We start from the raw sequence: 21,944 nt of genomic DNA, 5'->3' as shown, positions 1-21,944 counted from the left end.
CCTGCGGGCGGACGGAGGGGAGGAGGCGGTGATGGGTTCAGGGGGAGGGGACACCGAGGGAGAGAATGTGGACACGGAGAGGTGTCCGCATCAAGTTACGCACAAACCTCCACACGGAAGACGGAAGCGTTACCAAGTGTACCTTCAAAATAAAAGCATAATAATCTGCAGCCAAGTGGATGAAAATACCAATTGAGACTTCTTTAAATAGCTAGATTGTTGTTTCTGATAGCATTGTTGAGAGGATGCCACACAGACTTGATAGAGGCTTTAAGAAAGCCTATGATCTCCTACTGACTAATCCAGACTTTATAAAACAAAACCTCAGTGTTAACTCAAGGTCCACTTGGTAGCTCTCAACCACACCTGGAGGCCATCATCAGACAGAGTTTGCTCAGTTTTTTAGGGACACTGCTCATGTGTTATCACATCATCTCCATGGTGACAGGGCAAACATCCAGCTTCCACAACCAAAGATGTGACTGAAAGCTCTGGAAGTAAGGAGACCTTGAGAGAAGCTTCCTCTTGTTCATCTACCTGGGGAAGGGAAGGGGGGCCTAAACCAGAACGTAGGCTAGGCCTCAAACTTCTCAACATGATAATAAATGATACACGTTCTGCTCTGTGGAAAGCTTTAGTTAAGCTTTTCATTCAAATTTACAGTTTAGTTTAGTTCATCAGTGATGAGAACAGACTGAGTCACTGTGTGCTCATGGGAAGAAAAGAGACTTTCATAACAGCAGGCATTCAAATGTACTGATTCCCTTCAGAACAGTCTACATGGATGTTGTTATTGACGGACAGGCACATTGCGCTGAAGGGCCCTCTGTGACAGGGACCAGAAGTCCCGGCTGTGCTGTGTGGGAGCTTGACGGTGAAGCGGATCTCTGTCTTCTGCGGAAAACACCCAAGACCAAAAAAAGACCGGAGCGGGGGACCGTGTACCGAGGCGACTTCTCATGAGCCATTTTAAAAAATCTCGTCCAGACGGAGGCTAAACGTGCTGTGTGAAGGCTGCCGGGCTTCAGGCTGGGTGAGGACGCCCACATCTGTCCAGAGGGGGGGAAGAAAACGTCTGCACCCAAAGGAGAAATCCGGCTTTTACACACGGTAAGCAATCGGGATGCATCTGTACAGATCATGTCCCTGGTTTTTCACAGCATCTGGTAGAATGGAGACAAAACAGGCGAAGGTAGCAGCTTCCATCATCGCAGGTGATCGGACATTAGACAGCAGACGGTGTCAGTGGACGGTGAAACACACTGAGGTGAGCGTTATCAGGGAAATACAGTGTGGAGCTCAGAGACGCTATGAAGCCGTTTAAACAGGTTTGTTGAATGACAAAGTGGGTGTCATCGGTCCTCAGCCTCAGCGCCCAGACACACTGACACTGAGCTGTCTGTGGACTGTTTTGCACTGGTTTCACCGTAGATCCGATTAGGCGCAACATGTAGCAGGGAGGCCTGCACACAGCCTGCACACAGCCTGACCACAGCCTGCACACAGCCTGCACACAGCCTGGCCACAGCCTGACCACAGCCTGCACACAGCCTGCACACAGCCTGACCACAGCCTGACCACAGCCTGCACACAGCCTGACCACAGCCTGCACACAGCCTGACCACAGCCTGCACACAGACTGCACACAGCCTGACCACAGACTGCCACAGCCTGCACACAGCCTGACCACAGCCTGACCACAGCCTGCACACAGACTGCACACAGCCTGGCCACAGCCTGGCCACAGCCTGACCACAGCCTGCACACAGCCTGGCCACAGCCTGACCACAGCCTGCACACAGCCTGGCCACAGCCTGCACACAGCCTGACCACAGCCTGCACACAGACTGCACACAGCCTGACCACAGACTGCCACAGCCTGCACACAGACTGCACACAGCCTGACCACAGCCTGGCCACAGCCTGCACACAGACTGCACACAGCCTGACCACAGCCTGCACACAGCCTGACCACAGCCTGACCACAGCCTGCACACAGCCTGCACACAGCCTGACCACAGCCTGCACACAGCCTGACCACAGCCTGCACACAGCCTGACCACAGCCTGCACACAGACTGCACACAGCCTGACCACAGACTGCCACAGCCTGCACACAGCCTGACCACAGCCTGACCGCAGCCTGCGCGCAGCCTGTGCACAGCCTGCACACAGCCTGCACACAGCCTGGCCACAGCCTGCACACAGCCTGCACGCAGCCTGCACACAGCCTGCACACAGCCTGACCACAGCCTGCACACAGCCTGACCACAGCCTGCACACAGCCTGGCCACAGCCTGCACACAGCCTGGCCACAGCCTGGCCACAGCCTGAGAGTATGGATATTCTGTAAAAACGATAACAAGAAAAAAGATGATGTGGTGTGAGGGAGTTTTTGACATGGATGTTGGTGAGAGGGGGCCAATGGCAGCAGGATCAGCCAGTGCCACCCCTGATCATTAGGTCTTGTTGAATCGGAAACATATGCCTCTGTGTGTTGAGACATGAAGCCATGATGAATTTCTTCTGTATGTTTCCCTCTTTATTCAGGCCATGTGAGGTCCGACTATGGAAAGCCAGAGTGCGCAAAGCTGTCCAGCCCAAAGGAAAGATGGAGACAATGGAAGTCGCACAAACATAAACTCCTGTGTTTGAGAAATCAACGACTCCTACATGGTACACAACTGTGGAGTACAGAGATGGAAGAGAGCCAGTAAGGCAGCCATGTTTGTAAAACCGAATGAGGAAACGAGAGGTGCACATTCTTTGGATCACGTTGCTACAGAAGAGTAGGCGTGCTCGATACGTGCACATGACACAGGACGAGCTGAGTCAAATGACAGCACTGGATGGACTGGCCACAGACGCAGATATGTAAGAAGACATCACTCTGATGTGCAGGTCCTGACAATCAACACACTGCTGTGATTCATGCCACATATGTGGGCTCTCAGGGGGGAAAGGCGGTTACTCAACAGAGGAGAAAAGAGCAGATGATGTATACCGGAGAGTGATCAGCACTTGGTCTACTCCTGTCGGACAACTAAACAGCTTTCCATTTTTTCGACAGAAGGGAGAGGGCAGGAAGAAGTTCTGAGTGTTCACCATGCCTCGGAATCGAGCCTTTTCAGAACCGGAGTACTCTGTGGAGTATTCTGCGGACTGCTCGGTGACGCTGCCCTCTGACCCTGGACAGGCAGTGGGGCGAACACACGAGGTCACGGTCCGGAGCTCAGGATGCTGCCTCTGCCTGCCGCGGTTCATGCGCCTCACCTTTGTGCCTGAGTCTCTTGAGAACCTCTACCAGACCTACTTCAGACGGCAGAGACATGAAACCCTGCTGGTGCTTGTTGTTTTTGCCGCACTCTTCGACAGCTACATCATCGTCATGTGTGCAGTGGTCTACACCACTGACAAACTGGCTTCTGTCTTAGTAGCATCAGTGGGACTGGCAGCAGATATTATCCTCTACTTGCTGTGCCGCTTCGGGCTGCTGCCAGACCGCATCTCAAGACGGGTGGTGCCCTATGCCCTGTGGGTGCTCATAGCAGCTCAGGTATTTTGCTACCTGGGGTTGAACTATGCTCGCTTCCACCAGGCCAGTGACACAGTGGGCTGGCAGGCTTTCTTCAGCTTTTCCTTTTTCCTGACTCTGCCTTTGAGGCTGACGCCCATCGTGCTCATCACTGCTGTATCCTGTGGGATCCACACCTTGGTTCTGGGCGTCACCATCGCACAGCAGCAGCAGGAGAACATCCAGGGGGCAGCACTTGGCCGACAGGTAAGTTAGAGGAGAGGAAGGGAGGTGGGGTGGAGGGATGGGTTGTCCTCAAATGCGCTTTTCTTGTAATCTCTTTCTTGTGTAATCTCCTGTCCACTTATGGAGTAGATTTTTGACACAAAATTATCTTCATAGATGCAGCAGGCTGAAAGCCAACCACAGCTGTTCCCAGAGGGCAAAGTTTTCAAACTTAGAACCAATCAGACTGCAGCCTCAGGATTTCTAAAAGTCACTTGTAGAGCTGCAGAAGAAGCTTAGGAATTGTTCTTGCACATATGATACCTTAGTTTTAGAACTGATACTAAAATGACAACGCTAACAAAACAAGCACATCTCACAGTCCACTGACTTGTGTGTTCTGGAGCTTTTAACTATCTCACATGGTCCTCAACAGCAGATGAAGTTTATTCATGATTCAGAGCACCAGCCACACTAAGCTCAAATTTCAGTCGGACAGTTGATTCATGAACTTGAGGCCTTGAAAAAATGATCTCAAAGTTCTCTTTTCACCTTGTTCTTGAGCTTTTGACCGTTTGACCACACATTCTTCATCGGGTAATCTAAAAACTTTTTACACAAGCAGCAGTGCATTGTATATACTAGGAGTGGGAATCACAGAGTAACTCACAATACAGTACGGATCACAATATTTTGTCCAGTATAGTATCACAACATGGCGATTCTGGGATAATGAGTAACTTTGCAACACAATAATCTAATGATACAGCAGGATGTCTGTCTAACTGAATGATACAAAACAACTAAAGTTTCATAGAGTGTGACGCTCAATGAGAAGACAACTTGGATAAAGTGCACAGTCTTAACTTGGTGTCTCTTTATCACAGACACTGTCTGCATCTTTTCCATGTTCATGTGTGCCATCATTTCAGTGTGCCGCATGTTTTAAAATAGATATTTAGTGTAAGTGTATCAATAATTGTATCTGAAGAGGAAGCCATATCGATGTTTTGCCCCACCCCTAATATGTACTAATACTATATGCATTAAATGTCACTCATTAGTTGTAATGATTATTATGATATTAATGATTAATGATTGATTGATCAATTATTGTTGAGTTTTTAACCAGTAGGCAGAGATGGGCACAAACACATCACAGTGTCGCATTACAAATTACAAATCCTTGCTTATCAAATATTTCAAAATAAAATACAAATTACTGGTATGACAAAATGTATTCGATTGAAATACAAATAATGAGTTATTTAAAAAAAAAAAAAAACCTCAAACACATTGTATATAAACAGATATTATCACATTTAGTAGCCTACAAGTTGGTTTTGTTGGGCCAGTTGTTGAATAGTGTCAGGGGACAGACGGGAGCTCTGCTAATGGAATTAAGTCATGATTACGTTTATCATTTACATAACTTGGCATTTACTTTATGCCTTCTTTTAACTCCTCCCACTCTGATTTTGCATCAAACCTAGAGAATCAGTGGTAAAAACATTTTTCTAAAGGAAAAACATCCAACAAATTTCATATGTTTTCACTGATAATTGATCATGGTGGTGAATATCAATTCAAGAAATTGCTTAATTTGCATCCCTGATTGTAAGTGATATTATTGTAATTGTCATTATTATTAGTAGTATTAGTATTGGTAGTATCATTCAAACATACTACTATTGTATATAGTTAGCTGTATAATTATACTATTATTGATTATTATTACTGTATACTTTTTATAATGATTTTTCTTTTTCTACATAGACATATTTTTTCTTTGTGTCCTTCACTCTATTTTTATTTTGTATTCATGCTTTATTTCTATTCTTATTAAGTAATTTATTTTTCAAAATGTCCTGCTAGTTTGAGGGGCACCTCAGTGGTCACCACAGTGTGCTACAGCAGTGTTGTTGGGAGGGTGAGGCAGGGATCAAACGAAACTACGGTAAATCTTAAAAGTGCCATCGTAATTATGCTTTTACGCGAAGTTTTGACTCATATTCAATCGCAAATAAAGCCTTGGTTGCTTTTTGGCCAGAGTTTCACTTAAACATGGATGAAATTAATGAGTGAATGAATTAATGAATTAACAAATAAAAAGCAAGAAGTTATGCCACACAAACACACACACACATTCACTGCTCACACAGTCAGTGTGGCTAATCTGTTAAGATTAAAATCCCCGTTTTGTCAAATCCCCCAATTTGTCAAACAGGGAAACTAGAAACTAGGGAAATGACATGTAACAGAGGTCCCCAGCTGGAATTTAACTTATGAACATCATATATGTTATTCCTAGACTGGGAGTCCAAAGTGAGGCTGTGGGTTAGGGCTGGATCTTCTATCAGCGACAGACTCAACCCATCGGCACTTGGTTTTTTGGATATTTTGGTCTATTTTTGACATTTTTATATGAATAGTGCACCTCACTGAATATTGCACTCAACCTGTCGGCACCAAAAATAGAAATAGGCAAAATCAGTGGTTTTCTGACAATGATTAGAGAGGAGTCGAGGAGGAGCAGAATCGACCAGTGCAAAGAAATACCCTGCAGACTGCCAGGGGAATGAGGCTTTGTATGCAACTTAGCGAAGCAAGTTGACAAGCAGCGCAGCTCCGCGACTTGCACTGCAGGGTTTGGAATAGATTTAACCTAAATGCGAGTTTAAAGACTGCACCGTGCAGCACCTCATATCTATATTATTCTGGCATGTCCACTCGTCAGCATGCAGGGGTGAAGCGTGCAAAAACTCAGTGGATCTCACAGTATATTAACAACTGTGACTAAACCAAACTGTTGAATCTACAAGTTTATGTTTAAACTGTCTTGGCAAACAAGCCTATAGCTTAAAAGATCTCAAGAGATTTACTTTTTATTTATTGCAAAGTGTAGCCCTAAAGTTTGGGCTATAATGTTTGAGTAAAGTTATCTTTTACATTTCGTACCTGCAGATGTCAAAAGTTAAGATGAAGGCAAATTTGGTCCACAAAAATCACACAGCAATCACGTAGACTCGTGATAATAATATAAGCAGCAACATCGACCGAGCGTAGCATACTCAGCAGGATGTTGTATTCCCCACCCACTGCACGTGCTGGCGCACACCTGTGCAAATTTTTCACCAATCGTCGATTGACGGCCTGACGGTCACCAGTTGGAAAAGTCTGTCCTTGGTCATGATGAACCATGCCAGTTTGTGATGTTTAAGTTTAGAATGTTTTCTATTGATCCTTCTGTAGTTGGCAAGAGCCTAGCACAAGAATTTGGCTTGCTGAAGTTTCCAAATCCAGCTTTCCAGAAAAAACACAGGTGCTCATTCATTTTGAATGCAGTGAATGTGACTCCAGTGATAGTAGTATAAAGACACCTGTGTCTGAAGGTCCAGTCACTTGTTAATCAGTATTCCTGGCTACAGTTACACCATGAAGACAAAAGAACACTCCAAGCAACTCTGTGAAAATGTTGTTAAGAAGTATAAGTCAGGGGATGGATACAAAAACACTTCCAAGTCACTGAACATGCCCCGTAGTTCAGTTAAATCCATCATTAAGAAATGAAGGAATATGGCACATGTGTAAATCTGCAGGATTTGCAGGACTAGAGCAGGCCGTCCTCATGAACTCAGTGACTGTGCAATAAGGAGACTAGTGAGGAGCTAAATCTTCAGCAGCTGAGACGTGAGAGACTCTGCATACAGCAACTGTTGCTCGGGTTCTTCACCAGTCAAAGCCTTATAGGAGAGTGAAAGACAAAGAGAAAGACACTGTTGAAGAAAGCTCATTAAATCTCTGCAAGCAGTTATGAACGGGGGCCAAACCCACCCGCACGACTCGGACCCTGCGCACCGCAGAGGCCACGGAAGTTTGCCCCAGGGATGACGGGCTCAGGGCAAAAGTGAGGACACAGGCCAACTTTTGAGCCGTGGTATCCGCTGTAATGGGAAGAGCACTGGAAGTGCAAAAGGCTGAATGTGTGCCGATTTGGATTTGTTGCACTAAATCATGCCCACTTGACCATTCATTACTATATGGCTGGCCTCAGGAGTGACCCCACATCTGTACTGTTTCATTACATTTCTATTATTGCAACAAAAAATGAGAGTGACAAGGAAAAATGCATTTATGTTGATTATTGTGTAGGCCTACATTTTCTAAACGCACTGTTATCCATTTGTCTTGCATATGTGGGAAGTGAACTAATGTTACAGAGCCTTAGGAGCAGAGAGAACTTTTTGTGAGGAGCTACAGAGGTGACGTGTTAGCATGTTGGACGTAGCACGGTAACGTTGAGTTTTTTTTAAATATCATCTGTTTAAAAGGCAAAACTGCATTTACATCCGTTATAGTGCCTAATTTGCACCAAATTTGGCAGATAACCTCTGGATCACTTCAGGAACAAGTGACTTAAAGGGGAACTTTGGTCGATTTAAACATGCAGCTTCATTGCTCAAGTTACCCTTGGCTTGCCAGTACCGAAGACGCGAACACATTTGGTCCAACCATTACAGGGCTCTGTGAATGGAGAGTTAGCATTGACAGCTAACAGCATGGGGTCAGAACTTTACACTTTAAGCTTCTTAACATGCTCCACATCTCACCCCAAAAGTCATGCAACATCAGCAGACACCTTACAACACAGCACTGCAGCGTGTATGACTCAAAATGAATAAAAAAGTAGTTAAAACAGTGTGTTTGTACAACGAGCTGCATACCGGTTTGTTGACATCCGTGTCTTCCGGTAGCTAGACCAAACTAGTCAATCCGCTTGAGCTATCACTGAACTGGTCACTGCTGCTGCTGTCCTGACACTGGCCCTCTGTATACAGTTCATCTTCCTCATCTTCACTGGTTCCCTCATCTGAATCAGATGAACCATCAGGTGGCAACACAAAAGATGCCACCTCTCTCTCTCTTGTACCATAGAAAGTACTGGTAGAAATTCCCTGAAAATATATGTACACTGGTGAATTAATCAGTAATACACATTTAAGAGTAAATGAAGTGTAATCAATATTTAACACCTTTATATTATTGATTATCTGTAGAGTATTGGCTTCAAAACATAAGTATATCTGAGAGTGATTATGCCTGTTTATTTACCCCTATGTAGACAGCGTATCCCCAGGATACAGACATTCAATGTTGTGTAAATGTAATTCATTATTTTTCAACAAGAATACATAATATCCTTAAAGAATGATATTTTCAAAAACAACCCCCCCCCCAAAACATATAAGAATAATATCAACACTTACCTCATGGCCAGTGTCTCTGTCCACGTAGGCTGCCATTTTGGAGTTTGACATAAAAGTATCAATTTAATTTTGAATGCTGCCATAAAGTCACATGACCTGGGTACCTGACCCATCCCCCCTAAAGACTTTTTCATGATATTCAGTGCAGATACTTAATGCCCCTCCCCCTACAGCCTGCCAAATGTCTCTATACCCCAGGATACAGAAACCATTTAAGCGTTAAATAGCTTTTTCATGGACAGCCAAATGAGGTTGTGTTTGAAGGTGGGACGTCAGGGATATAATTGGCTGCTTTTGATTATGTCATTATATTTCACCTTACAACTTGCCTTGCCTTGTTTGGTGTCATTATTTTTAGCACAACCTTACACGTGTGACTGTACAGTTATTTTTTTAATTTTGACATACTAAACACACTACACTAAACACTATATAACATACTAACTATACACTCCAAACACGCTATGTCACAAATCTCTTAACTCTCAAAACTCGCCATCTCTGTCGTGGTCTGTATCACCGCCGGTGTCCCTCACACAACTTCCCCTGTTCCTCAGCAACCAAACTTGCTGCTTGCGGACACTTTTGTGACAAAAGCCCGTTTTAACCATTTTTTTCCAAAGCAAATGCAACGGCAATGTTCGCGAAAAAGCGTGGCAGACATTATTTATCCTAAGTCCGGTTTTGGACGTGCCAGTGCGTCCGGTCCATCGACTTGGGAGGTGGGCTGTGGGGGTGGGCTAGCAGCTAGCTATACATGAACATCCACAGATTCCGATTCCACTTTGTTGTCCTCGCATATCCAGATCTCCTCAGACCGGAACAGACTCGGTCTAGACTCGTTTAGTCTCATTAATCCACAATAGTCGGTTTAAATGCACAGAATGGGACAGAACTGCCAGCAAAATCCCAGTCCAGCTTGTGCTGCTGCAGGTATTAATCTGCTTGTTTCTTAAGGTATGTTGTGGGCTTGAGCTCTGCAGTGATTGGCTCTGGTGTGCACGTGACTATGGTGGCTATGGTTGACAATGCAGAATTCATAAAGCATTTATGAAATAATTTATTAACGGTATCATTGCAGTCCAAACAAATGCAACGTTGCACACCCTTGAACCAAGCAGCAGCCATGTTGAAACTCTCAGATCAGTCTGATCCTGATCCGCAGAGATATTTGAGGCAAACACACACAGACAGACATACAGAGATTCCTTGCTTTTATAGCGAGATAAGCCACGCCCACATTGACCAGCCATGGCCACCTTCAAGATTTGGACTCAGGATTGGCCCTGCATCACACCGAGCAAATTTCGTAAAAAATGGTGTAGTCTTTCAAGAGATATAAACGTCCCATATTTTTAGCGCCCCCTAGTGGCCAAAATTCACCAAATTCGGCTCATCCCTTCCCATTCTCATGGCAACCAAGGATCTCAAATTTGGTGTTAATAGCATTTAGTTTGACTGAGATATCAAACAGTTTACATTTTTATAGCTAGCTACAGAAATGTGTTTGTTAATAATTTGCATATTTTTTGACCAAGCAAAATTATTTTGATAACTTCAGATCAGGTCCAGCTGAAGAGTGTAGGTTCCATGCAGTTTCAGGTAGATTGGACAAAATCCCAAGGAGGAGTTTGAAGAAGTAGGTTTTCCAGTTTTCGCGAATTTGTGAAAAAACTTTCTAGGCATTTTTTTGAATGTGTGAAATACGGTGTGGGAGTTATAGGCAGAAACGCGTTGGCCTAGGTTATAGCGCCACCTGCAGGTGTGTATATGTAGTTTTTTGTGTCCGAGGTACGTGCAGGTGTCTGCACCAACCCTCCAAATTGCACCACCCTCCTTTGCACGGTTTAGCCTGTAGCACCACTTTTAGCAGGAGAAAAATACAAATCTTTACAATTACAATAGGGTTCCCAGCACCGCTGGTCCTAGGAAACGAGTTCGCTTGCATACGCGCTCCCTTGGCCCCTCGGGCTTGGCCCCCTAATTAACCCCTTAGTTTCTTTAAATACAGAATATAAAATAGCTAGCGTTGACACAGTCCATGGATCATCTGCCAATATTGCTGGGGTCGTGCATCGTGCAAAGCATTAACAACAACTGCGTATCTTTATTATCCAATTGATCAGGTCATCCCTATTCCTTAACTGTGTCATTAGTTCTCTTCATTGGCCAACAAGCTGGGCTCCTCCTTCTGCCTTAATTGTGCACATTTAATATTGTGCCCTGACTATTGTATTCTTCTTTTGTTTTCAAGCTGCTGGCCAACATTGTGATCTATGTCTGTGCCATCACCGTGGGCATCATGTCATACTACATGGCTGACAGGAAGCATCGGAAGGCCTTTTTGGAGGCAAGACAGTCACTGGAGGTCAAACTCAACCTGGAGGAGCAGAGCCAGCAACAGGTCAGAGGTCAAACATCACAGCATTCTGCATTTTCACCTCTGGGGTATTATCAGTGTGCTCAGAGTCAGAACAGAAGGTTGAATTCAGCATCACTGCACTGGTTGTAGTACAGATTTAGTCTAAGCCCAATACAATGAATTAGGAACTGTGTTTTTTTTTGTTTTTTTTTTGTTACCAGGTGTCTGGATATTTCCTCAGACAAACAAGTGGGCATTTTTTAAAGACATTGTTATTAAATTTGAACTTGGACCATGTAAGACTATATGATGTGGAGCGGTTGTGTATTCCAGCTGATAGGGTGAAAGCATTTAGGCAAGAAAAATGAATAAATAAATCAGTGTGTTGAAAGCCGATCATGACTTGAGCATAATAGCAGTTGAGTTCTGGCGTTGAAGTCCTTTACCATGTGACACATTGAGGGATCTTGAAACAAATGAAGCATAAGAATAATATATATTCAAATTGTTAACATACAACAATATGATTATTTACACACAGACTATCTGTTACTATATAAATACTATGTGAGTATGACCATACAATTACAATGCTCATCATCTGTGTATGCTTCAGTTTTGATTTACATGCGCTCCTGGCAGGTGGCTTTGGTCTCTTCAACACTAAGTCCTGGTGGGGCTCTGAAACAAACAAGCAGCCATGATTTTATAAGGTGCTGCTTTGATAAATAATCAGTTTTTGTCATAGGGTTTATAGTGAGCCTGAGAAAATCTGCAACCGCAGTAAAACAGTATGAACATCTAAACATTTTGTCCTTAATCTCATCACACAACTTGTAATGATTGTGGTGCTTCTCGCTTCCTCATCGTCCGAAAACAGGTAGCTACTCCTGATGAACCCTGTGTGTGTTTGTAACACTACACTTCACACCCATGGAACAGGCCAGATGTTGCACATGCTGTATACTGTATATCTATTACATATTGTCCTCTTTGGATTGTGCAGGCCCTGGCCAGCAAAATGTGTTATGTGATATTTCTTTCAGTTGTGTTTGTGTATGTGTGTGCATGTGGCTTGCACTGTGTCAGCTGTTAGCTCCCCTCCTCTCCTCTCATCTGTGGCCACTGGGCATTCACTATCACCACTGTTTATGGAACAGATGGTTTGTGCCACAGAGGGTGAGGGAATAAGGAAAACAAGTGAGAAAGGAAGGGAGGGCGAGCAGATAGGGGCAATCATGGAGGACAATATAAAAGAGAGTGAAGGTGTTGTGAGAAGTGATAGAGAGGAAAAAGACAGCAAGAGGGCTGATAAACCCACGAATGGAAGAAACTCTCAGAATACTAATGGAGAAGCACAGGCTTCTGGGATACAAGGGCCCGCCAACCAATCAAGAGGTATCCGGTTGTTGCTGGGTACCATGGCAACCAGCTTCCTGAGATGGTGTCAGCTGTAATCACAGAGCCAACGCGCTCAGCCGTTTGTTGCTTCTCTGCCTCGCTGTCAGGTTTTGATAAGAATATTGAAAGCTGGCACACTGCCCCCCTCCCCCATGTACACTGTGTGTATATGTGTGAAGGCCTGTTTTGAATATGTATTCACAGGTCAAGTGTGTGTGTGTGTGTGTGTGTGTGTGTGTGTGTGTGTAATAGATGCTTTGTGTTTAGTTTGACACATCAGTTTTTGTCTGCGTGGGTCTGGGTCGCTGTGCAGGATCTCTGCAGACACACCGACCGACAGTTTGAGGCCATTCAGCTCCCTGTAAACAATACTCTCTACAAAGACAGCTGTGTACACCATATGCACCTTCATCAGGTTGAAGAAAGCTTATATTCATCTCTTTATATATTTGACTCCACATAGAACTAGTCTGTGCCTAATGTGTGGGTGTGAAAAAGATAGAGAAACATGACCCGTGAGCGGCATCATTTCCAGATGTCATCCCATTTTACACCATGTGTAACAGGGTCGAATATGAATTGCTGACTGTACACCAGAGGAAAACAATTTTGTGCCAATAGGGCTCCTAGTACTTCTCTTTAAGTCTGGGACAGCAAGGTCCTTTTAGGCAAGTCGCGCCACACAGCAGCCATCTTGGCAGCAATCCTGGGCAGCTACTTCTGGCTAACATGACCAGGCTCGACATGATCAAAATGTATGGGGAGAAGCCCGCATTTTATTCTTTACACAGGTTATACTACTTCTCTGCATTATACAACACATGCACACAGTTTCTTGCCACCAACATATTTCATGACTCCAGCCAGAGAGCAGAACCATGACGCCATGAGCATTTGAAAAACGCGAGAGTTTAATATCTTAAATAACCTTCAACTCTTGGTAATCCTGTGCATTGGCATGATATCCCCTTTCTATCCTTTTTCAAACCCTGACTGTACCAAAAGGTTGAAACTGTTGTGAATCTTTCAGTTGTGCGCCTCATCAGTGCAACAGCACGATCAGTTGATATGTTGCCTGGTTTGGCTCTAGTAACCTAAAAAGAAGGAATAGCCATTACATCTCTGAATTTCGCTTTAGTGTCAATCTTTGGGGACCCTGTCAATCTGGGGATGTCAGCGATGCTGACAGGGCAGGTCAGATTTGTAATAAAACTGTGGTGTGTGTATTGTCGGGAGCTGTGATGTCCTCTATGTGTCTGTCTTCGTCCCCCACAGGAACGCCTGCTGCTCTCCATCCTTCCAAAGCACATAGCTGACGAAATGCTTCAGGACATGAAGAAGGAGCCCAGTCAGAAGGAGATGCAGCAGTTCAACACCATGTACATGTACAGACATGAAAACGTCAGGTAACATGGTACCTCTGTTGGCTTATGACATTCTGTATGTCTTTCTGACCTGTTTCAACGCCAGAGGTCTCATTTATACAACAGTACGGGATCTAAATGAAATGTGTATGTACACAAAATGGTGAAAATGGCGTGCAGCAGAAAATGATTTAATGCATGCACGTGCACGTTTTTCAGCCTTATATTGCACCTTCTCCACACTCACATTAGACCATAAATGGTCAATATATAGCAGCTCATGTATGCATAGAAATGAACCCTGCTGATCAGTGGTGCTTTACAGTGAATCATGACCACAACCAAGAAGAAAACAAAGAGGTGCATGTTGATGAGGTGGATGTGTTGAAAAAGAACATCATTCACATTGTCCTCCAGCAGAGTGAGGACAGTCCATGCATCCATCATGCAGAACAACACACAAGTGTTCCCTGCAGTATTTACTTGCCGACAGCGATCGCACTGACTGCTTCAGACATGCCATAGTGATCCGGACAGATTAGTATGTTGACGGCTAATATTGAGGAGAGATGAGCCAGATTTTCCTGAATCATTTCAACTGACACAGTTCAACAAGTGTTTGTACAGTTCAGCCCCCTCCTCTGCGTTCTGTGGGTGGTGATATGGTGATGAAATGGTGCTGATGAAATACTAAGCTAAATTTGAGGTGGCCTACATCTTTTACAATTAAGAAGAGCTTATGAAATAGTTATCACAAGCACAAATGGTGTTTTTTTTAATTGTGTATGAAGGAAGGGGCTTGTCAACATAGTTGTCTACATGGATCCTTGCGAAAGTTTCAGACACTCTGCAGCAAAGTTGCAGATTCCATATGACCTCACAAACAAGGCCGTCAGTAAGAAGACTGGATATATATCGAAAATTAAAATGATTTTTTATGTTTGGAAACTGAAGATGAATTGAGGAGTCTTGCAGCCTGAGGGAAAAAACTGTATCTTACTGTATCTTGCTGTTGGTTTATTATTTTGAAGGCATAACATTACATGTAAATGCTGATGACTTCAGCTTTAGCAACGCAATGTACTAGCTGTAGGATTACATGAAGCCAAGGTGTATGAATGGTAACATTATGAAAACAAAGCTTACTTTGTTTGATTATCATCACTAGTGCAGTGCCTGTAGAAAATATGTATTCCTAGAGAAAAGTGGGAGGTTAAGTAGCTTTTTCATGGAGGCCAAATGAGGCTATGTTTGAAGGTGGGACATCAGGGATATTTAGGTTTGTTGTGAAATCCGATATTCCAGGGTATGATTGGCCGTTTTTGACTATTTTTGATTTTACCGTTATATTTCACCTTAAAAACTATTTACTTGGTATCATTATTTTCAGCACAGCCTCACATGTGTGACTGTACAGTTATTTAATTTTTTTATTTTGACATACTGTATTAATACAATGGACCTAAAATCACGAAAAAAACATAAAATCAGAGTAGAAAAAGTTACATTTTTTTACTGTGAAAACCACAAATATCTTTAACAAGCCATTTTTATTACTTATAATGCAAATATAAATTGTTGTTTGCTAAATATGTGCATACATTTAAAGAATTTACAATGTTATTTGTAACTATTTACATTTAAATGCAGGCAATGCTCAGGTCTGCCTGAGCTCCTTCCAGCTGAATGAAAAGCTGCACTGCCTGCTCCACATTCAGCATCTCCTCATTGTTTTGACTCATTAAACAAAAAACCTACTACTACTACTCTACACACTGAACACACTACACTAAACACTACACAACACACTAACTACACACTCCAAACATCCTAAATGTCACAAATCTCTCAACTCTCAATATCGCTGTCTCTATCGCTGTCTCTACACCGACCGCCGTTGCCGGTCATTCATCTGCCTCCGTCCCTCCCACAACTTCCCGTTCCTCAACAACCAAACTTGCTGCTTGGACACTTTTGTGACAAAAGCCCATTTTTATTGTTTCTTCCTGCTCCAGGCACAAAGCAAACGTGACGGCAATGTTCACAAAAAGGCGTGGCGGACATTATTTACCCTAAGTCCGGTTTTGGACGTGCCAGTGCGTCCATTGACTCGGGAGGTGGGCCATGTGGGGGTGGGCTAGCAGCTAGCTACACATGAACATCCACAGATTCCGATTCCACTGTGTTGTCCTCGCGTCTCCAGATCTCCTCAGACCTGAACAGACTCAGTCCGGACTTGTTTAGTCTCATTAATCCACAACAGTCAGTTCAGATGCACAGAACAGAACGGGACCGAACTGCCGGCAAAATCCCGGTCCAGCTCGCGCTGCTGCAGGTATAAATCTGCTTGTTTCTTAAGGTATGTTGTTTGGGTGAGCTCTGCAGTGATTGGCTCTGGTGCGCACGTGATTATGGTGGCTCCGGTGGACAACGCTCGCGGAATCTGTAAAGCATTTATGAAGTAATTTATTAACGGTATCATTGAAGTCCAAACAAATCTGACATCGCACACCCTTGAACCAAGCAGCAGCCATGTTGAAACTCTCAGGTCAATCTGATCCTGATCCGCAGAGATATTTGAGGAACAGACACGTACACAAACACACACACACACACACACACACACACACAAACACACAGGTTCCTTGCTTTTATAGAGAGATGTGACAGTTCATAGTTCGTTCATAGCAACACATACAGTAGATGCATGACCTCATCACTTTGCAGCATGCTAACAGCTCTTACACAAAGATGAACAGTATTAAAAATATGTTGTGTCTTTCTTTCACGTACTTCCAAAACAAATGCAGTGTCTAGTTAATTCCAGACAAAATAGTCAGGTATACAAACTGAAATATTTACAATATACAATGAAATGGTTGTAGCGTTATGACTGGTTTCTTCACTTATGGACAAAGCTCGTATTATTACTTCATTGATATTGTAAGTATTAAAATTCTGAGCTTGAATATCTTCTCCAGAACTACACAGCGCTCCTTTAAGCAAACAGAAATGTATTTGTTGATGATAAAAACAACAGGCACTAATCATAATCACCGTATTTCCTCAGTATAAAATGAGAAATGTTGATACACTCTTGAGGAGTTACATCAGTTGACAATGTTATAAGACGTCTCCAACACAAGACTTTCTCATAACCGGGTATATGACTGATCTGTGTTCATTACTGGGTACTCGGTGGTAGAGTTTATGATGTGAATTCTTGGATATGAAAATGTCAAATAATAACTCAATAACTAATAACTCACCTCAGCCTACATTTACAGATCATCATAACATAGGACATTTGAAGAGGTACCTTGACATTTTCTTTTTCAATTTACCTTTTTTTTCCCCCCAGAATTAATTTTTGGACCTTTTATCCCCAGGTGTGTGGTAAAATAATAATCTGACCACACTGACACACAAAAGTGAAAAATATCCTCCATGCAGAGGACGGTCTGAAACTGGAACTGTGAATGCATGAACACACCATATTTATAGCTGAACAAACAACATACTAATGGTTATTTTTGTGTAGCTAACTCGCTAACACACAGTCAGTGCATTTCTCCACCTGTCGGTAACGGAGGCCAAGGTCTTGGGAAAGAGCTCTCGTGTTTCCACCTGCACAGTCAGAAGACTTGTGGTATTTGTGGCAATGAGCATTGTCCCCGTCGACAAATGTGTTTCTGCTCTCTTACCCTGTCTGCGTCAGCAGCAGATGTTTCTGTACACGCTGTTTCAACTAACCACTGAACTAGTACCCACAATATCACCAGACTCCCTCACAGACCTGCTGAGGATAATCTTCAACTCTGCATAAAGGCAAATCCTAAGTCATCCAGGCTTCACGTAAATTCAGCAAGAAAAAGAAAGTTATAGGCTAATAGGATCATAAATTCTACTGTAACTGTCCTAACCCCAGATTTATCTCAGTGTAACATGTTGAAAAAATCTTTATGTGACTGTAGCACTGTGATGTCAGCACTAATGCGCTGTCTTCTCTATCTTGTTGTGCAGTATTTTGTTTGCAGACATCGTGGGCTTCACCCAGCTGTCGTCGTCCTGCAGCGCTCAAGAGCTGGTGAAACTGCTCAACGAGCTCTTCGCCCGCTTTGACAAGCTGGCCGCAGTGAGTTTCACAGTTACCAAACAACACTGGCTTCATGACAGTTAAATGTTGCTGTAATATACATTCAAAAGTTCATACCTACTCATAAAGAACATGTACATCATGGCAGTCTTTAATTACAGTGATTTCCACAGCTCTCATGTTTCTGTGATTAATGAGTGGAACACAAACTCTTATATCACCAAAACATTCATGAAGTTTGGTTCAATGATAAATTTATTTTTGGTCTTTTGAAAATGTGACCAAAATTATGAGTGGATGGAAACTTGACCTAGGGTGTACACGTATGAATTTTCATGATGTTGATCAGGATCACAGAAAATTGCTATTTATTTAGAATGTTTATTAGAACGTAGAAAGTATGTATATCTGTCTTAATTGATTTAAAGTGAAATCATGTAGTCAGCTACATAAAAAGTGATAACGCTGTGTGTAGTAGCCCATTGCTGATGATTTTAATCACAAAATCCTGTAGGGTGTAGCGGTACAATGATGTCACGGTTCAGTATGAGTTCAGCACAACAAGAAAGAGTAACAAAAGCATCCCAAATGGATATACAATAGTGTTTTTTGAGGTGATAAAGCACCGACTGTGCATTCAGGAGCGCTGACAGAAAAAGCGCTGCACGTGCGTTTCTATGACAACAACATCTTAACAACCACCGCTGTGTGATCCACACTGTCCCTTTGCTGTTTACTGTCCATTTGTTTTGTATTTGACATTGGGACATCAGGCTGTGGGTGATGACATGATCCATAGGAGGCAAAATACAGTGAATATTATCACCTAACCAGAGCCTTTCTGAAAAGTTGAGAGATTGTCAACTTCAAGTGTTGGAGTGGTCGCATAAAAAAGAGGAAGCACTCGGGAAAAACATCTAAAGGACATTTGACTACTTATCTCTGACATTTTGACCCCTTCATAAATGCAAGCGAACATTCGTGGTAAATCACTTTGTGTTTCTATTGATTACATCGCGATCATTGTAAAGACAGATAAAATAATTGCTCCCACAGTTGTAGAATCCTGCCTGTGAGTATTATAAACCACTGTGTGCTGTTTTGGCATCTGAGTAGTCTTAAACTTCAAAGATCTTTTACTCAATCTTGACATCCTGGTACGTATTTCATATCTCAGTAGTGCTGAAGCAACCTCCCATGTAAACCTTTTCTGTCTGAATGCTGTCTAGGAGCCCGAAATGGAGGAAGTTATGAGTAGCAGCAGTATCTTAACTCATCAGCGTCAGATTACAGCAGTAGCTGACCAGCAACTGAAATCACAATCCAGCAGACTGGATCTGAGCATTACTAAAACCATTTACAAATCTTTTGACAAGTCTCCCATCCCTTCATATACAGTTGGATAAGAGCATAGATATCCCAGTCTTCTCTTTGCTCCATGTTTCTGACTCTGAATCTTATCCACCTGTCAGAAATATCACCAGCTGAGGATCAAGATCCTGGGAGACTGCTACTACTGTATCTGCGGGCTACCGGACTACAGGGGGGACCACGCTGCCTGCTCCATCATGATGGGCTTGGCCATGGTGGAGGCCATCTCGTGAGTACAGGGATTAGGGCATCTGAAGGTGGACAGAGCAGGCCTGAGATAAAGATCAGTCAGTGTCCGCTTCATTTCATGTGATGCAGTTGATCAGTCACTTGGAGCACAGTGTGGAATTGATCATTCTGATGGACTGTTACTGACTTCCAGCTGTGAAATAAAGTGTATTGAACAATGGTTGGCAAAGAGAAGTCATTAAGCTCAAATCGATTCTGATGCAAAATTTTTGTTCAGACTCCAGACGAGGGCGCATGAATGAATTGACTTCAGCTTTGCGATGTGTTAGAGACAGTGTATTGTATTATTGTGGTCGCTTTATAAACTCGCTACAGGTACGTCCGAGAGAAAACGCAGACAGATGTGGACATGCGGGTTGGAGTGCACAGTGGCACAGTCCTGGGGGGAGTGCTGGGTCAGAAGCGCTGGCAGTATGACGTCTGGTCCACAGACGTCACGGTGGCCAACAAAATGGAGGCTGGAGGAATACCAGGGTAAGAACAGGCAGCTATTTCCATGCATCACCTCCCTTTGGACATCAAACAACAAGCAACGCCATAATATCAAAAACAGTCTAAAAATATAGCAACTCCAAGAAGGCACATATGACACACATACACACACACACGTTAATTCACGCCACTTTTGAGGACTCACCCTAACCACTGCTTCCCTAACCCTTACACCAAACCTTGACCACTGACCTACAAATCAGCATTTTCCCAATTGAAGATGGTTTTTGTCTGTTTTTAGACTGAAATATGTCCCTAGAAGTGACCGTGACCTGTCTGATCTCTGACCTCTCTGTCTGTGTGGACCAGTCGCGTCCACATCTCACAGAGCACCTTGGAGTGTCTTCATGGCGAGTTTGATGTGGAGCCAGGGAACGGAGGTGACCGCTGTGACTACCTGAGGGAGAGGGGCATTGAGACCTACCTGGTGGTTGTCCCTAAAGGACCTCTGGGAAAGAATGGCATCAATGGTGTAGTGAGTCAAACCTGCCGTACACACACACAGAGCAAATATTTGGATATTCAAATGCTGGTCTCATGTTTAGCCAGCTGATGTGCAGTAAAGCAATGACCTGTAACATGTAAAGTCACATTTGAATTCCTCGAATTATTCAAAACTAAATTTGAATCTCTTTCTAAGGAAGAAAATTCATGTTGAGCATTTAAAATACATGTATTTGTTCAGTCTGTCAAATGTTGTTGGTAACCACTCAGTGCTTTGCTTGTTTCACATCAGAAGCTGTCTGTAACCTCTTCCAATGGAAACTCCCCGCTGTTGATCAACACCACAGAATGTAATGGCAGTGTAAATACAGCCTGCACCACACCGGAGGAACCAGAAGAGCTGGACACGAGGGTAACATAGAAATCATTACCTCAGAGTAGAATGTAATGAATGAATGTAAGAGTGACACTGGTGACCCCCAAAAGAGAGCAGGGTCTTTTTTACAGCTCATAATAAAAAAAAAACAGTTATTTTCATTGTAATTATTCTGATTACATTCCAAGGAAAAAAAAACAACTTCCCACACACACTTATCACTTCTGCATCTGCATCAGGAGTCACATCGCATCATGAAACCTCGACCTCCATGCATGCACCCATCTTTGTCCCCATTCACTTGCGAGGATGAAGTAAATCTTCAAGGGGCTTTATCATAGAGTTTTACTTTGGTGAACTTGATGCATGAATGTGTGCAGCTGACCAGTTGCAAACTGTCTTGGTCAGTGCAAGCATGTTCTCATATAGCTACAATAGCTCACCAACTAACGCCACCCATCAGTAGTTGCTACATCATTAAGGTTCCACCCCCATGTAGGACACACAATATCTGCATGCCACTATCTGGTCTCTCAAGGTACGTAAAGTCAAACTAGTAGAAGAGCTTAAAATCTGAACCGCCAATAAATCTGTCACCGCTGTCACAAAGTCAGCATCAGTCTGGCTGTGAAAAGAATTGAAGCAAGAATCCCAGTTTGACCATGATACCCTGATATTGGTGCTGTCATAAAGCAGAGGCGTATTTTTTTAGCTTATTGGGGCGGCTGTAGCTCAGGAGGTAGAGCGGGTCGTCTAGTAATCGGAAGGTTGTGGTTCAAATCCC

At 43.4% G+C, this 21,944-nt stretch overlaps 1 protein-coding gene across 1 annotated transcript in view; it reads left to right on the top strand.

Annotated features, from left to right (window-relative positions):
- The first annotated feature begins 478 nt into the window (after nt 1-478).
- The window catches only part of adcy3a (adenylate cyclase 3a), a 39,771-nt gene continuing 18,305 nt past the window's right edge, over nt 479-21,944 (top strand). The window contains exons 1-9 of the mRNA XM_037075208.1: nt 479-1,110; nt 2,550-3,780; nt 11,260-11,409; nt 14,044-14,174; nt 18,156-18,267; nt 19,701-19,828; nt 20,164-20,322; nt 20,650-20,815; nt 21,077-21,196. Of these exons, the coding sequence (XP_036931103.1) occupies nt 3,106-3,780; nt 11,260-11,409; nt 14,044-14,174; nt 18,156-18,267; nt 19,701-19,828; nt 20,164-20,322; nt 20,650-20,815; nt 21,077-21,196 (1,641 nt within the window). The 5' untranslated portion in view covers nt 479-1,110; nt 2,550-3,105. The remainder of the gene's footprint in view (nt 1,111-2,549; nt 3,781-11,259; nt 11,410-14,043; nt 14,175-18,155; nt 18,268-19,700; nt 19,829-20,163; nt 20,323-20,649; nt 20,816-21,076; nt 21,197-21,944) is intronic.

Source organism: Acanthopagrus latus, chromosome 17 (genome assembly GCF_904848185.1).
Source record: "Acanthopagrus latus isolate v.2019 chromosome 17, fAcaLat1.1, whole genome shotgun sequence".
Lineage (NCBI taxonomy): Eukaryota > Metazoa > Chordata > Actinopteri > Spariformes > Sparidae > Acanthopagrus > Acanthopagrus latus.
Note: the sequence above shows the minus strand (reverse complement) of the source record. Positions and strands in the feature narration are given on the sequence as shown.